The following is a 17,378-nucleotide window of genomic DNA, read 5'->3' on the forward strand; positions in this document are numbered from 1 at the left end:
GGACATGCAAAGTTTAGTGGAGCAGGAGCAATATACCTTTGTATGGCACTGACTCCAGCTGCAGTACAAATAACTGCTCTTCCTGTCTGCAGGTGCTGTTAGAACTGCTGCAGGCAGGAGGGATAGTGCAGTTTGAAGAGAGCCGTCTTATCCAAATGGCAGAAAAAGCTGAATTGTAAGTTGCTGGGTACAGTATATAAATACCGTCTCTAAAACTCCTCCGTAGCCTTTTTTTCTTCCACGTCTTGTTTCTCCTTCACAGCTTTGTTTAAGATTGTTTTCCCTATGCATTCACAAATGCTTCATTTAATATGTTCACATCTATCTGTCCCTGTCTCTCTTCTAATCTCACAGGGTGTGCTTGCTCCATCTTATCTTACCATTGCTTTCTGTTAGACCCGTGAGAACCTTTCAGCATGAAACTGTGCGGCTTGATACACTTTGGCACTTCCTATCCTAGAGCCCAGATTGTGCTCAAACGTATAGCTGTCTGTTTGAATACTCTACCACTGACAGATGGGGATGATTTGCCGGGGTGAGGCCCACAGGTGGATTTTAGAAGCATGCAAGGGTCTGGAGCCACCCCCACGGTACTTGTTATAGAACTGAGTAGGAGAGACAAAGCTCAGTGTCTGGGAAGGCTGAAAATTACCACCATCTCCTTTAGCTGCTTTACCCTTTCAGAAAGCGTCTGTTATGCCTGAACAGAGTCAGACAGGGAAAGCATCTTCATCCAAGTCTTCGGTTTGGATGTTATGTGAGTTAATTCACCATGCTATGAAGCACCACAGGGGTGGATAATGGTAGGGTGTGCCACGTCTGTTCTCTCATATGTCCAAGGGGAGTGACTACATCATATTTTTCAGCCCTGATAGGATTCAGAAAGGCATTGAGAATTAGAACCACAATCAGTTGGATCACTGAATATCCATCTTGCTTGCAGGAGCCCAAGTCACCAGCTCTGCTATTTCTGTTGGAGCTAAAGGACCCGTGGCACGAAGCTATTTAGCAGTGTCTTCATGCATTATGCTTCAGTTGCACCTTTTTTCCTCCCGTGTCTTCCTGACTCAAAATATTAAAGGTGTTTATTAAAAGCTGAAACTAAGAAGGTGTCATAACACATTACTGAGTCATTTTCAGTGTATTTCTTCAAATTAGTATCGTGCACTGGCCTAGCTTAGAGCTGACTGTTATGGAAAAGCGAGATGATCTAAGAACAGCAACGCCAGTGAAACCTCATTTCTCATTTTAGCTATCAGATTTGTGAGTTCATGTACGAACGAGAGCTTCGCTATGACAAAATCATTGACTGTTACCTGCGTGATCCAGTGAGAAAGGTGAGTGAGTACATTTCTCCTTTCTTCTCCGTAGCTGTCAGCCTTTCCTGCTGGCAGTAGCATGTGTGGGTACAGCAGCCCTGCTGTCTGCTTGTAGCTCTGTCTCAAAACATGCCCTCCTGTACTGCTGAGTTTTCTTGTAGTCAAGGCTTCTGTACTTGTGTGCATGTGTTGGAGAGGAGCTGACTTTTTAAGCTTCAGAGGTTTTGGTTTCTCTTTCAGTTTAGTCATTGTTCATAGGTAAAACTCAAATGCTGGTTGTGATTTACTGCAAATGCTGCCAAGGGCAATGCTGTTGTTTGTTTTTTTTTGTCATTAGTCCCCTCTTTTTGCATATTAGTTGTCTATTAGTTGCAAATCCGCTGCAGTTTTTTGAGCTATTCTCTTCTTTACTGCCAGCAAAATCTTGGGGCAGAGTCTGGCAAATGTGTTCTCAGCAGCTCCTTGTGAATGTGCTATGAAGGTTGTGTGGGTGAAGCAGTAGAGAGGGGTTTATGGTAGTGAGGTGGTCTAAAGATGTGATGCAGGAGAGTATCTGAGCTGAGAACTGTGTAGGAGGACCTGGGGGAGAGGCAAATGTCAAGGAAGAATTTGGGAATACACTGGGGAAAACTTTACCACCCTCTGGCAGAGGAATCTTTTCTCTGCCTGTACTGTTAGCTGAGGACTGATGTCCTGTCCTTCTTCCTTGTGGGCAAGAGGTAGTTGCCTGCAATAGTGAAGGGACGCTCAGACCTTCATTTTTAACACTTTCAGTGTCGTTGTTGGTTCTGTTCCTCTTGGCTGTTATGTTATGTTATGTTTTATGTTATGTTTTATGTTATGTTTTATGTTATGTTTATGTTATGTTTATGTTATGTTATGTTTATGTTATGTTTATGTTTATGTTATGTTTATGTTTATGTTATGTTTATGTTATGTTTATGTTATGTTATGTTTATGTTATGTTTATGTTATGTTTATGTTATGTTATGTTTATGTTATGTTATGTTTATGTTATGTTATTTAGTCCTGGCAGCTCTTCAGGAAGCTTCTGGCTTGCTTAATAACAGAGTACTAGCCCTAAGGTCATCCTCAGGCAGTTAACAGCGATACTGTTGTTACCAATGTTGAAGAGCACGCTGTACCACTTATGGTTTCATGCTTTTCAGGAAGAAGTTTTCAACTACATTCACAACATCCTGTCCATGCCTGGCTACAGTGCTGAAGAAAAGCAGTCAGTGTGGCAGAAAGCTTTGGAACATATAGAGGTACAGTCTGTCTTACACCCATGATACCTGAGCTCCTGTTCACTTGCTGGCTCTGCCTGGTGCTGCTCTGTTAGCAGAAGTGTTTTGTGGCTTGAACAAAACAATTAGCTCTCACTTTAAGTTGCTTGTGTGGCTTAGTAGCCTCATAATGCAAATGCACTTCTTAAATTCACATTGGCTTCCTTGGTTTCCTGGTTTCAAGCGCTGCTTTTTGGATGATGGGACTGTATCAGGAGATGATGGCTTGGAAGTGCTGTGTAACAGGGTTGTGATCCACACTTAGGTGTTTGTATCTCCTGAATGTGCAGCAGCGGTGAGGTCAGGACATTGATACTGCTGACTTCACAGTCTGTGGTATCAAATTTGTCATGTTACAACGACGATAGCATTCAACCTCGATATCCTGGCAATTCTAACCTATGGGAAAATGGGGTCACAGCTTCTGCTGTAAGATGCAGACTGTTGCTAGGCTTTATCTATCTAATAACTTTTCCTATCTCTTCAGTTTTTTCTTTGCTTCAGGAGGTGGAGTTGTCTGAAATAACTGCCCAGTCAGTAGACAGGGGGAGTCCATTATAACTCTAGTAGTGCCCAGTGAGCATCTGAGCTTCCCTTTCCCTGTACTCTTTGCACCTTCTTCCAGAAATGTGCTGGGCAAATAATCTTTTCTGTAGGTCACCTCTGTTGGGTGTTGCAGCTGGAGTCACCCCCTTCTTTCCTTTTGACATATTCCTTTTTCCGGGCTTGGTGAACGGTGTCTGCAGTTTCACGTGGCTTAGGAGCTTTGGACTGAGGGCTTTGTTCTTCTCCAGTGCATTAGTTCTGTTCTCAAGCATTCAGAAGGCTTATAATAGTGAGTTTTATGAGGACATTATAGTTTACTAGGATGCTGCTGTGATTTTTAGGCCTTCGAACAACTGTCAGTTTATCTGCTGAGGTATCAAAGCAGGAAAGCAGCTTCTTCAGCTGAAACTAGAAGCCTCTAGAGAGGCTTTCCTCTTAATGCTTCTTTCTTGCTGGTTGTGAAATAGAACGTTTCTGATAGGTGCTTTTTCCATTTCTCCATCACCCTGCATAGCAGTTATTCCTTGATGTCCATTTTCATGCTGTCTGCGTTCCTGCATCCTTCTGATTGCATTGCTGTGATGCTAAGATCTTCTGGGGTCACACACCGCAGAACTGCTTTGCATACAATGCAGAAGACAAATTTTGTGCTGGAAACCTCACAAAATGCTGTTTCTATGATGGAGGTTTAGTCCTCCAGTCTGGAGAAGTAGTAACACCCTTCATCATAACTTGCTTTCCTCTATTTGCTGTTGTCTGTTGCCCCCAAACTCAGTGAATGCCAGCTGCTATGTCTGTCTGGAGACCAAGCTACTTGATGAGTAACTTCTTCAGTTCTTTTCCTTGCATGTATGTTTATGGATGTTTTCTTTCTTTATCATGCTTCCAATTGTCTTTGTTTATTTGCAGCCTTAGCAGGATCTTTAGTGAAGGGTTGCCAAGTACCCAGTACTGGTTGGAAGCAGTCGCTTCTCATTTGGAAACGCTGGGAGTGAAAACTCATGTTCAGTGCTGTTTAAACTGGTATTTTGGAGGAAGACTTTTGGGTTAGGCTTGAGAGGAGGCAAACCTACAGGCATCTTAAAGAATTTTTTTCTTGTTACTCCATAAAGCAATTATACATTTTTCAATGTCTGAGCAGATATCAGAGGAATTAAGTTATGGGAAATCTGCAGTTAAGTCTCTGATTTGATTCAGTTCAAGCCCCCTTAAACACTAAGAGATGTCCTGGAGTCAACTGATGACTTTGTTTCCTTTCTGTGGCTGGAACTCTTCCCAGCTGGTACTAGCTGGTCTTCTTGGCATGGAGTAAAGCACAGCTTTCAGAAAACTTGATGAAATCATTTCCTCAAGTGAGAGCTGAGATGGTTTTTTACATGCCACCCTTCTAGTTTTTTTCATAATCATTTTTTGTATGGTAGTACTCATTATTTTACAACTTGCAGCTTTCATGGAGGGAAGGATGCTGTTACAGTATGAATGGTCTCAGTGATGCTGCATAATTATATTGTAATTACTGTAAAATTAATGATTTTTACTGTGTTTCCCACTCCAAAGGAGTTATTGCTACTCAGCCCATGTAAAGCAGCTGACTTGGTGGCCATCCACTTCACGGAGCAGATTGAGAGCATCATTGCAAACCTTCAGGTACAGTGTCAAAGCTCATTAATGTCGGCACTTCGTTACAATGGGGTTGTGTAAGAAATGATGGCTGGGGGTAATGGCCAGTTGGTGCTGTGTCATAAATGGGGAAAAATAGCTTGGTAGATACTCTGCTGCAGGAATTATTACAGATGGATTATTGCACATGCTTGTAATGTTCTGGCCATAAAATCTTATGATCTCTGTGTTGTTTGCATCACTTGATAATGCAGTTTTCAGTTTGGAGTGCAGTATGGCTTGCAATCACCGATCAGCAAATATTCTTGAAGAGAGTGATGCATAATTATTTACTCAAGGCAAATGTCTAAAGGCACCAACCACGAGCCATGAAAGTAGTTCAGGAATCTCTGCATTACAGCTAATTACTCGAAGTAATAATACTCTGTCTCCTCCTATTGTACAGGACCAGTTCTTACTCTTCCAGTTTCTGAGGAGTCTGCTTGACCCGAGGTACGTGAGCAAATCTGACCTTTTGCAAACTCTGTGACTTAAAACACTTTTGTTTGGCACAGTGCACCAATATGCAGTCTGCACCCAGTTTGAGGGCTTAGAAAAGGTGATTTGCTCTTCAGACTGCCCGAAGGTGAGAAGTGTAGCACAGAAATAAGTGCTCTAGGGATTATCTTAAAGCAGAGCCCACGCCTGCCTTCCTAACTGGGAAGCAGTGTGGGTTCCAATAAATGCAATGTAACATCTCCCCCACGTTGATGGGGAGTGGGCATTGCCCTAGCAGGTTCTTTGGGATGGCTGTGAAATGGTTCCCCTGTGACTGAGCTGACATTTCTGTTCTTGGGCACCCACTGGTTTGATTCCTTGACCAAGCTGCTCAGATTTCGCATACACCGAAACGTGTTTTGATCTATGGAGACTGTTTGCATTTCTGTCATCTCAGAATTCCTGCCGTGTCTCATTGAAAGCTTTTAACCAGTTACTTGTTCCATCTGCTCCTGTTCTTTCAGTATTTCAGCACTGAGCGTTCTCTTTTTGTTGAATCAGTTTCAAATGCTTCCAAGACCTCGATTTTATACGTTTATTCTGTGAGGCATTTATCTGTGCACATATCCGATAGCAATTACTAATGCTATTTTAGGAGAGATCCCACTTTGACAATTAGCTACAAGTTAATTGCGCTTTATGGAGAAGAGGAGTTGGAAAAGGTAATGTATTTAGATATAAGATATAGTGTCAATGTTTCAGTTCTCATTGGAGTACAGTTACGGTTACTTTCTTTATCTGATCTTCCAAAAGATGTCTGTTTTTCCCCCCAAGACTCACAGACTCAGCAGATGGCCCCAGGCCCTGTGACCTGTCTTACTTTGCCATCTGCATCATAGCAGAATTTGTCAGCATTCCTCTTCCAGCTGTGCTTCGAACTCCTCTAATGCTCTACTGCAGTGTGATGTTCTGCATCCCAAGTAATGGGGATGGGCCCCGTAGTACCTGAGATGCAGTCGCCAGGTTACTCAGTAAGCAGAGGTGGGAAAGTTGCACAGAAAAGAACAAAATTAAATACCATGAATTCATGTGTGACTGTAACTGACCTTAAAGAGGGAGTTCTCCAGGTTTAAGCTGTTGTTATTGAATTGCGTTGCCATTAAGAAACAGAGATCCTGGATTACTGGGGGGACCTTTTTTCCTTTTTTTCCTTTTATCTTTATCTCTTCAGTAACATTCAAGGTCCTGTTGGTTATTTCTCAGTGCTCTGAGGTTGTCTGCTTCTAAGACAAGGAGAGCTGACCCATACCCCAAGGGGGGAGGAGGAAGCCTGACTGTGCAGGACCCAATCTGCAGATACAGCCATTCTTTGTACTATACTGATACCTTCATCACTGACTTGGTTTGTCTCACCACAGCTGTCTCTTTTCAGTCAATCTACATATTTATGTGCTTTTTTCTGAGCAAAATTTGTATTAGAATAGAGAATCAAGGAAGCTTGGATTGTCTCAGAAACAAACTGTAGCTTGATGGTATGGGGGACAAGGCGCGTCACGCCGCTGTAACGAGGCTGAGTTGGTGGAATTGCATTAGGGATTAATTTGGCCCATTTAATTTAGCTGGAGATTTATTTTAAAGGAGCTGGGAGGGGGAAGGGAGAAAACAGGGTTAACAGGAATTGCTCAGGGAAATTAAAACTGAATGTCCTTACGCTCATGTCTTGTAAGCAGCCACAGAAAGTGGAGATTGTAATGTATGTTACTCAGTTCATTAATCACAGCCATTGCCAGTTTCCACTTTAAACTCTTTAAAAAAAAAAGCAATGAAGCATGTGTGTTTGCAATACAAAGTCATACATTGTACCAGCATGTATTTAGCAGTGCAGTGTCCGTAAACATACTGACAGATAGCAAAACTTGCAGGGTGTAACAAAGGCTCTCCTTGCTGACAGCCAACCACAGCTCCAGCAAGTCTCAGCTGTGCCACATTTTGTGAGGAATGGGTGGTGGTCTCTTCCTTTCAGAAAGGAGCACACAGAGTGTGGCTGGGGAGCTGTTTGCCTTGGGGGTATTGAAGGAGAACCTGATGGTGCTGGGCTGGGCAGGATCTGCAAGGCTCAGGACAGCAGCTTGGTATTTAACATTACCAAAATCCATTCCCTTGCTGCTTGTCTGGATTTCTCAAGTGAAATGGTTAAGGAAAGGATTGGCTTGCTGGTTAAGTCACAAATGCTAGGTGTCAGAATGATTTCCGTACCATAATTTTGTTCTCATGCTAAAAATGCATGGCTTGCTGTTTTTCCCATTTTTGTAGGCAGAAATTGCTTTAGACAAATGCTTTTTTTTTTTTTGCCTTTCTTTCCTTCAGTCTAGCAGAGCAGTGGAGCACTTGTTGGAATGCTACAGCTTGGACACCAAGTTTTGCACAGTCGCATCCATATATTGGACAGCCTGATCAGTACTATTTCATTTCTGGGCATATATGATTTCTAGTCAAGCAGTTAATGTTGCAGTTGCATGAGGCTTCTTTTGGCTTGCTGGGGGCACAGTGTTCTCCTGGTCTTTCTTGGCTGATGGGAATCCTCGTAGCTCCCAGGAAACAGCTTCTCCCATCACACAGTCATAGGGTTTGCACATCAGTGCATCCCCTGGTTATGAATTCCCATTCAGAGAGGTAACAAACCTAAATGCATACCATGATCTGTTTTCTTTCCCAGCGGGAGCTTCAGAACAGGCCTGAGAGCTGTGTTGCCTAGACAGGATCAACTTCTGCTGTTCCTCCGTGTAATCAATCTGAGATCTGCTACATGAGGCTTAGTGTGCAGTGAGGAGCTGCTGTTCATTTTGAAAGGCTGCATGTAGGTGCTCTGTCTGTCTCTAAGAAGGATCATCGGTGTCATCCCAACTCTTGGAAATCTCTTGCTTCGTGTTGCTCTTTAAAAACAAGATGAGTTAAAACCAGTCAGGATACAGGGATAGCTGTGGGGACTGGACACAGTTCTGTTCTGTTTCCCCCGCATTATAAGTTTACTTCATAAGCCAAGGGATTGGGAAATGCTCATTGCACAAAGCACTGCAGCTCCAGCAGCTGCTGCTGGAAGGGTTTTGGAGAAGTTCCTTTCAGAGGGAGCTGAACTGCAGTCTGGCCTTTTGAGCAGGTCAGTGCAGGCAGAGTTACCCACAGCAGCGTGGGGTCTGCTTTGCTGGGTGCCTGGCCATCGTGGCAGAGGAGATCAGGGAGACAGCAAGGGCAGGAAGCACAGCAGTGGGTGGGGACTCCACCTGTATGCGTTGATTAAGCAGATCTCACACTGGGAAATGAGGCAGATATTTTTAGTTCCTGTTTAATACAGTTCTGCGTGTGCAGCTGATTGCAAAACCCTTGAGAGCAGAGGCAGCCTTTGGCTCAGTCCTGAGCAATATGCAGGGAATGTTGAAACTTTTACAGGTGGAAACCTGCTCTGCCAGTGACCCAGCACTAATCAACTAGTGTGTAGTTATGGACTCTGCAAGAGCAATTTGCTAGTTCTGTTCAGTTTGACAAGAAATACTGAATAAAATTGAGGGTGTTTCCTTAACAGAAGCATGAAGGCATATCTGAGTGATGTAGATAGAGAGGTCATATTCCAGTGGAAGATGCATTAAAAAGCAATAACGTGGGTCAAGGAACAGCTTCAATAACAGTAAGCAAAAGGCAGTATTTCTTCAAGCATGCTTGGGTGAGTTCTACAGGACAGACACATAGCATCTAAAAACAGCTCAGATCATAAAGCTTATCAAATAAATTAGGTGGGTTTTTGCGTGTCTTTGCCATTGAGTTGCTGAGGAGATGCCAGTGCTGAAGCCTCTCAGGAATCTTTGATAGTCCAAGGTATGCTGAGGCATTGGTAGAATATGTTGTGGAACAAATGGAACGCCTCCTAATAGAGCTTCTTAGAAACTCTTCTTTCCAGCCAAACTTCTGAGCTCAAATTTGACTTCTGTGCTTTTCCTATTCCAGGGAAGGCATCAACCAAGACCTGCTGCACCTACCGCCCCACATCACAGAGCAGTTCATCGAGCTGCTGTGTCAGCACAGCCCTGACCATGTTCTGGAGACACTGAAAGTCCTGGAGTACTGCAGGCTGGAGGAAACCATCCAGGTAGAAAAGACACATTTATAAGGACACAGGGGCTGGGGGAAGCATTCACATCAGCTCCTACCAAAGTGTTGGATCAGTTCTTCAATATTGGGCCCCTTGAGCTGCGAAACTGCAGCATGGTTAGCTGTATTTTAATGTACTGACCTTGAGTTTAGTCTCAGGGCTTATAGGAAGGCCAGCAGTGTACTGAATCTTCCAAGTAACTGCAGAATACAGGTAGTCTGTGTTAATTCTGACTAACGTGTTGAAGGTATCTGAAATAAAACAAGCCAGAGTTTTTGGGTAGCAGCGCTGCTGAAATTTGACCACTGCTGGACAGTGACTGTTTCTTCCCTTTATGAAAATTTTGACTTATCATGTATCCTTGATGTGGATTTCATCAATTTAAAGACTGTAATCCCGATGGCAGCAACATAGCACAGCTTTAGAACCAAGTGTAAGCAGGGGTGGGAGACAGGGTCCTGTTGGTGCTCAGCCTGGCTGATGTGCCCATGCAGACCCACCATCTCTGAACATGCAGCTGTCCTTTTGGGGAGTAAACAGGCTCTGGCAGATATCTTCAGATAGATGTTCACTTTTTATTTATTTATTTTTTAAACTTAGATAACCCAGAAACATCAGCTTCATGAAGCTTCCTCATATTTACTGGAGAAGAAGGGAGATATCCACGGTGCCTTTCTGGTTATGCTCGAGGTACAGTACTCTGGAATCCTGAATGTGGCATTTTTGCCTGAATGTCACATTTTTGCCAGGCTCTCCATCAGCACGATGTCCTGCATTAAGATTTGATACTGCCATTGCTTCCCAATTGCCCGCTGCAGTCCATGTAGGAGTTTACCTTGTGCCAAAAAGTGGCACATTGAGTTGTGCGCAGGCTCAGCAGGTCACTGTACTTTTCCAGCTTACTGTGAATGCTGTCTTCAAACACTGAGTGGATAATACTGAAATTTGGTCTTCTTAATCAAAAATATGTTAGCTTCTGTTTTTCATTCTCTATTTGGAAAGAAATGTCTACAAAGCCAGTTGTACTGGGGAGGAAAATAAAGGCGAGCCCTAGTAGCCCTATCTTTAAAAACACTTCCATCAACATTCTGCAAGCTTACTGTTCTGAGATCCCTCTTTTGTTTCAGCGATTGCAGAGCAAGTTGCTGATGCTTACACAAGATGATGGAGGTAAGTCACCAACTTAAATTCCACTTTCTCTTAAAAAGGGATGGATGCAGAAACAATATGAAATGTGTGTCTGACAAGTGGCATAATGAGGTGCTCTTCCAGGTTTTTAGGTATTGTGGTGACGTTTTCTTAACTTTACATCCTCGTGGCTGTGGCAGTTATTCTGATTACGCTTCCTTCATCTGTTACTTTGATCACTGTTGAGACTTGTAAGCAAATCGATGGGTTTTATTGTGTCTGCTGGGTTGTTCTGTTAACTCCTGATGGCAGCCGTTACTCTTAGTGCCTTACCAGAAACGTTTTCCTTGTTAGAATCCATTCAGACTCATTACTGAGCCTTACCAGTCATTAGCTATGAACAGTAATGACCTTGAGTATAGCAGTAGCTTATTTAAGAAAACCCTTCTCATGGAAGTAAGAATGTTCTGCACTCTTCTCTGGACCCAGGAATCAAGGGTGCACCTAATCAAATACAGTGCTTGTGTTTGTTACTTGTATCCTGCACTCCGGCTAAATCTTCCGTATTTGATTACATGAAAAGTCTTAAATGCTGCAATAAATAGGGCATCTACTGAAGTGCAAAAAATCAGGACCTGTCTTTATAATGCAGTAGTTCACTGTAGGGAGCAGCTTTTAGGAGAACAGCATGAATTTATTTTGCAGAACGACTGGGAGTTAACATACGTAATCATTTCTGCATTGGCAATTTATTTTTCACCCCGCTCTTAGGTTCAGCAGAACTCCCCTTGCTCGAAAGCATTGAAGATACCCTAATGAAAACAATTGCCCTTTGCCAGAGGAATTCACACAACTTAAACCAGCAACAGCGAGAGGTGAGGGAATAAACACATGCATCACTGCATTTCCAGAGGCATTATCTTCCTGTGCTCCTTCCTTTCCCCACCTATTCCATACTGGCATGTCTCAGGCAGCTGTTGTTTGGCTCTTCCTTGTTTTCTTGCTGCTCAGGTTTTAAACCCACAAGAGAAATGTTTGCTTGTAAGGGTGAAGCAGAAAATAAAGTGCATACCAGCAGTGAAGAAGTGGATTAGGCCGTATCCTTTCTCCATTTTTAGCTCCAGTTGAAATTTAGGTTGAATGCTAATAAGACTCTAAAGAAAGCAAAGGATCGTGGCTTTTGTAACACCACACAAAGGCACTGGTATGCTTAGGTTGGAGCCAGCTTAGTGGTGGTAGAAAGCTTCTGGTGTTACCTGCACTGTGGCTGTGGAATACTGCTGCTCTGAATTCTTCATGAATCCTGAATTTAATGTCAGACTGATCTTTAAAGGCTGGAGACGGCACAGCTTGCCTCAGCTCTTGCAGAGAGAATTAGGCTGTGTTTTCGTTTTGCTGATGTCACTGACACAGAACCTATTTTTATTTCTAATAGTGTGCTTAACATAGGTAACTGAATTCAGAACTGAGAATACTGTGTCTGAAGAGCTGTCGTGTCTGGGAGTCAAGAATGGAGTGAAAGTCGATTCCTTTATGTTATCACAATGCCAGGAAAGAAACAGCGAGAAAGGGAAAGAGGGAACAACGGGAGCCAGAGGTGTTCTGTGCTCAGATCTCAGTCAAACAGTATCTTGGTCTAAGAGAGGGGCAACCTGGACTGCTCTTCATGAGTACTTTGCAATGACTTTAATGCATTTTGGTTCTGTTCCTCTGCAGACAAAAACCTGGGAAATGTAATTCTGTTTCTCATAATGTGGAAGTGAGCCTTTAGAAATGGGCTGTGATACTGGTCACACCTCATTTGTAGTTTTCCTGTGTTCTTACTGTTTTTCCCTTGCATTCAATCCTTTTAGGCCCTCTGGTTTCCTCTGCTGGAGGCTATGATGTCCCCACAGAAATTGTCTGGCTCTTCACAGTACCGATATGCTGAATGTAAGTATTTTGACTTATTGCGGCCCCAAATCTGTGTGCTTTCTTTCCTCCTCTACTGACTGAATAGATGAAAAGCAGTTTTGTTACTCACTTCCTGCTCTCCCTGCCCTTGCAGTTGATCTGTCTTGTAATGGCTGTAGCACTAAGCTCAGTGAGGTCATATGGGGTGGCTGCAGCTGTTGAGTACTTCTTGTTTTAAGCCCTGGGTGGAACAGGGACCCTATCACAGCCTCCTCAGCTGAGTACAGCTGGCTCTGAGTAAGCTTGAAAACATAGGTTACTCCTGGTGTAACACTGCCATCTTTTCTGCTTGGACTTTTTGTGCTCTACCTTTGCATCTGTCTGTTGACCTAAAACGAGCAGAACATAAATACATCAACTAAATTCTCTAATCTTAGTTCCAGCTCTCTGGATCTACTGTGGGTGTCAGCAGCACATCTAGAACAGTATTCTTGAAAGGCCTCCTTTTATGTGGGTGATTTGAGACATCTTAGGACATAATAGAGCCTCTTGCTTGATTGCAGCCCTCTGCTTCACAGTGGCTGTAGTTACACATGGCCAAGGATTGCAGTGTGTTACAGGAAAATGTGATGGTTGTCACCTTGTCTGGGCTCCCCATTTCTTCCCTTCCAGTGGCTGTTAGCTGTATCTGGATCCATGGGGATAGCCTTTTGTGGAGCTGAATGAACCAAACATAAAAATCACTTCTCTTCCCTCAGCTCATCTTTGCCTCTAAATTCAGGATGCTCCCTAGTGAGCTGTTTTGAGAGCTGAAGTGACACCAGAATTGGCAAGAACATAATACACTTGGATACCAAAGAACTGGTTTTGTTTTCATTCTTAATGTGCTAATTCCCAAACTGCTCTAGCTATCTAATTATCCTCACCAAGAAGCTGAATTGCTGTTGTCCACATATATCAGATACTGGCTCTTACTGTAGGGAACTGAGGGATCAAGAGAGGAAAAAATGTTTCACACAGATGCTAACACCAGGGGAGTTTAGAGTCAGTGGGATTATAACATGAACAAGGGATGCAGGTTGAGAGAAGTGGGTGGCAGTGTTAGAAAGAAAGGCTGAAGGTCTAAAAGTTTACTGTATGTAGGAAGTGGGAGGGGAGGCACCGCGATGCTGACGGTTCTGAAATGCTTAGTGCAAAATGTGCGTGAGGTAAGAAGTGATAGAACTGTTTTCATATTGGAAAAGATGAACTGAAATAAAACTCTTAATCTGAAAGATGCACTTCTTTACTCCTTGAATCTTCATGAGCGTTGGTGACTTTTCATGCACGGTATTTCAGCCTTGAAGAGTTTGACGATGCAAGTGCTGAACAACATGGCTGCATTTATCGCCCTTCCTTCCATCCTGCAGAGAATCCTACAGGTGAGTTTCTGAGGGGAAGAACATAGCAAACAAACTTTTACCAAGCTGTGCCATTCGCTCACTGGGAAGAGCTGAACACATTCCTGATGAGGCAGCAATTTCTGTCAGATTAACCGATTGTCTGGTTCAAAGCATTACAGTAAACATTCAGTCAGTGAGAGTAAGTCATAAAACTTGGTGGGGTGACCTGGAAGGCTTGTTGGACTCAGGAGATGTGGGAGCGCACAGACTCATGTGGAGACAATGGAAGTAATTTCTGCAAACCAAAAGAAATATTATCTCGAAGGTTGTAATTACTTTGAGACTGAAACTAGCAGTTCTGGAGGCTGCTCCAGCTGCAAAGCCACTATTAACTGCTCAGAACCACGTTTGTTGAAAGGCATTTAGCTGAGGTGCTGGGGTAGATGGTTATGAAAACACTAAATCAAAGCTTGTAGGCTTCGAAGAGGAGAGATATCAAGGCTGGGTTCTTTTAACTGATGGTACAATACAATTTTGGGGATATTTATTTTTTTTGTGGCAGCAGCCATCTCACAGAATTGGTGACTGTGAATACATTGGGTTGGATGATCATAAACAGATTCGTGTTGAATTGTTCAGTGGAAAAACAGGAAGGTTGAGGAGGTGTTGAATTATTCTTCAGTTTCTATCACAGATAGAAGAAGGAGTAGGAAAGCTGCAGACCTCACAGGGTGAGTGCACACCTGTAGCAGCCTGATAGTTTGATCGTGAATATCAAGCACAGTCTTGGATTTTGGAGAAAGTTGCAATTAATGACATTGAAAGATGTAAAAGAGTGATGAAACTGTGATCAAATAAAATATGGTTTTATCAAGGGTGGAAAGTGTCAAGCAAACTTAATGTCCCTTCGGTAATGTTTCATTTGGTTTTAGTGGGACATTAGGTACAGCTTCCTGTGGAGTGTTGTTTGATATTTAATATAGGCAAGAAATGATCCAGAAGTTGTGAATGAAGAGGTTGGAGGTTGGCAGGGAGGCTTTCTTGGCTGGTACTGAGAATAACCAGAACAGAGAGGTGCTACTCTTCGTAGGAGGATCCCATTTTCCTTTGGGAAGATTTAGAAACTCTATAAACTTGGCAACCCTCAAATATTTCTTGCCCTTTTTTGTTTGTAGAGTCTCTCTTTTAGTAGGAAAACTCTCTATAACAGCCTCTATGGAAACTGGCATTTGTGTTCTGGAGGCAACAGAAGAATGGAGTGCATTTCTGCTATAGAGTGAAATGGTTGGTGTGGAGAATCACAGAGTGGCCTGGGTTGAAAAGGACCACAATACTCATCTTGTTCCAACCCCTGCTGTGTGCAGGGTCACCAGCCACCAACCAGCCCAGGCTGCCCAGAGCCACATCCAGCCTGGCCTTGAATGCCTGCAGGGATGGGGCATCCACAGCCTCCTTGGGCAACCTGTTCCAGTGCGTCACCACCCTCTGGGTGAAAAACTTACTCCTAAAATCCAACCCCAGCATCCTGTCTCAGTTTGAGACCATTCCCCCTTGTCCTATCGCTGTCCACCCTCATAAAAGTGGAGGCACTGTTGCAAAGGATAACAGGATGTCCAAGGTGCATCCTGAGACAGCCTTCTACTGGGGCAGCAATGTCCAAGGTGTTCTTTAGAGCAACCCCCGCTCTGCTCACTGGGGTTGGAAGTATGGGGAAGAGCTGCTGCTGTTCATTCTGTTTTCCTGGTCAGCCCTACAAATTCAGTCTGACAAAACTGGGATTAATCAGGCACATATTTTTCTGCAGCTAGAACTAAAAATGGGGAGAGGTGCTGACTTCCCATAAATGCATTCTAATAGAGGGGACTCCTGATGAAGGCTATTAGCAAAATAGCTTCACAGAACAGGAGTAGGAATGGGTACCTTGTAGCTCAAAAGCAGTGTGGGGAAAATGGTGTTGTAAAACTCATTAGAAGATCCTGTGGAAGGGAGCATAGTACTGCTTTATCAGATAGCCTCTAAACACTCATTCTTTCATAGATTTCATTCACTTAATGGCGTATTTGCAAACACCTAAGATGTATGGGTCCAACAGTGATCGTTTGTAGGCAGCAAAGGCATCAGCTGTCCCCTCCTCACTGTACCTCTGAGATTCCTCTGGTTGTTGTGGAAGCTTTGTTTTGGACAGTCTAATTATATCCTTTAGAAGTTGCTGGCTGTTTTAAGGTGGATTTTTGCCTTGGAATTTTCTTAATCTTCTCTAGATTATGGGCCAGGATGCTGTGCATTGATTTCCTTGCTTGGGAGTGTAGGTTTTAAAGATACATTATAATCTGCTACAGATACACTGCCAACTTGTCATCTTCCTTGTGTTGGGATGTGGGATCTTTTGATAGCGTGTTTGTGCTGGGCTCTGCACAGCACCTCTGTGGCCTTTGGGGCCCAGCAGGGCACCTCTGAATGGGATTTTGTGAGACTGAAAGGCCGGCATTGCTCTCGGTTGTGCTGTAGCTGTGTTGTGTTGAACTATTGCTTCAAAGCTTTCTCTGGGTGCCTGTGAGAGGTTTTCTTCTGGATTTATTTTGGTGCACAGGTTGGCCCTTGGAAGAAAAGTGCTTTGTACTCAGCTGGAAAGATGATGTTTCCATGTCCTGTGGTGTGGCCATGGCTTGGGTACACAGCTGTAATGTTCAGAGGCTTTGAACACTTGATTGGGATCAGGAAGGAGACTTTCCTCGTGTTATAGTGCACTGGACTTTTTGGCTCCCTGTGTAGTGTGGTCTGTCATCTGCTTCTTTGGATTGCCTGGGAATGCCATTTCAGTGCACGGCTGGGGAGATTTACAGCATGGCACACATGCATGGTGTCTCCCAAGAACACTCTGAGCAACTCTTTGAGCTAGAGCGTCTCCCTTTTATTAGCCCTGGGTGTATGTTCCTTTTGCAGAGCTCTCTAGTGGCTCTTTGAAGCCACCTAAACTTCTAAAACCGAGTGCCAAGCAGTGCTGTCTTGGCTCAGTATTGTGTAGGGACTCCTTGCAAGTGTCATTCCAGTGCCACTTTGTGACCATGAATAATACTCTTAAATAAGCTCTTTTGGGCCCTGGGGAACAGGCAGCCTTTCTGATGCCCTCAGGGTATTTCTGTGGCACCTGAGAGGAAGGACAGGGGCTGTTTGGGAAGTCTGCAGGTGGCCTCAGGTGCTGCTCCAGCAGAGGTTGAGTCTTCGTGGCAGTGCATGGGTGTGCTGGATCTGCTGCCAGCAAGGTGGAACAGCTGCCCAGGAATTAACTATTGCTTTCTTTTTTTATATAAGGTGAATGACATCAATAAACGGAGGTAGATTATCTTCCCTTTTCCGAAAAGGAATTAAAGTATTCCAATTTTTGTGCACTGTTTTTCTTCCTTTTCTGGGCTTAACTGCTTAGAGATTATACCTTTGGCAAATGTTAACTTTGCAACCAACACTCAGTGCTAAAGGGCACCTTGCAATGGGCTCTCAGCAGCTCTATGGCTGTGGATTCCCTACATCTCCTGTGAGAGCACACCGGCTCAACTTTGTATTACTGAAGTCATGCGAAATAACG

The 17,378-nt window shown here is 43.6% G+C and overlaps 1 protein-coding gene across 1 annotated transcript in view; it reads left to right on the top strand.

Moving 5' to 3' along the window:
* The window catches only part of VPS8 (VPS8 subunit of CORVET complex), a 60,825-nt gene that overhangs the window by 30,441 nt on the left and 13,006 nt on the right, over window positions 1-17,378 (top strand). The window contains exons 31-41 of the mRNA XM_072344648.1: window positions 93-175; window positions 1,253-1,337; window positions 2,489-2,587; window positions 4,709-4,798; window positions 5,217-5,263; window positions 9,248-9,389; window positions 9,993-10,082; window positions 10,520-10,562; window positions 11,292-11,395; window positions 12,374-12,452; window positions 13,752-13,834. Coding sequence (XP_072200749.1) covers window positions 93-175; window positions 1,253-1,337; window positions 2,489-2,587; window positions 4,709-4,798; window positions 5,217-5,263; window positions 9,248-9,389; window positions 9,993-10,082; window positions 10,520-10,562; window positions 11,292-11,395; window positions 12,374-12,452; window positions 13,752-13,834 — 945 coding nt within the window. The remainder of the gene's footprint in view (window positions 1-92; window positions 176-1,252; window positions 1,338-2,488; window positions 2,588-4,708; window positions 4,799-5,216; window positions 5,264-9,247; window positions 9,390-9,992; window positions 10,083-10,519; window positions 10,563-11,291; window positions 11,396-12,373; window positions 12,453-13,751; window positions 13,835-17,378) is intronic.

Source organism: Excalfactoria chinensis, chromosome 9 (assembly GCF_039878825.1).
Source record: "Excalfactoria chinensis isolate bCotChi1 chromosome 9, bCotChi1.hap2, whole genome shotgun sequence".
In the NCBI taxonomy this organism is placed as follows: domain Eukaryota; kingdom Metazoa; phylum Chordata; class Aves; order Galliformes; family Phasianidae; genus Excalfactoria; species Excalfactoria chinensis.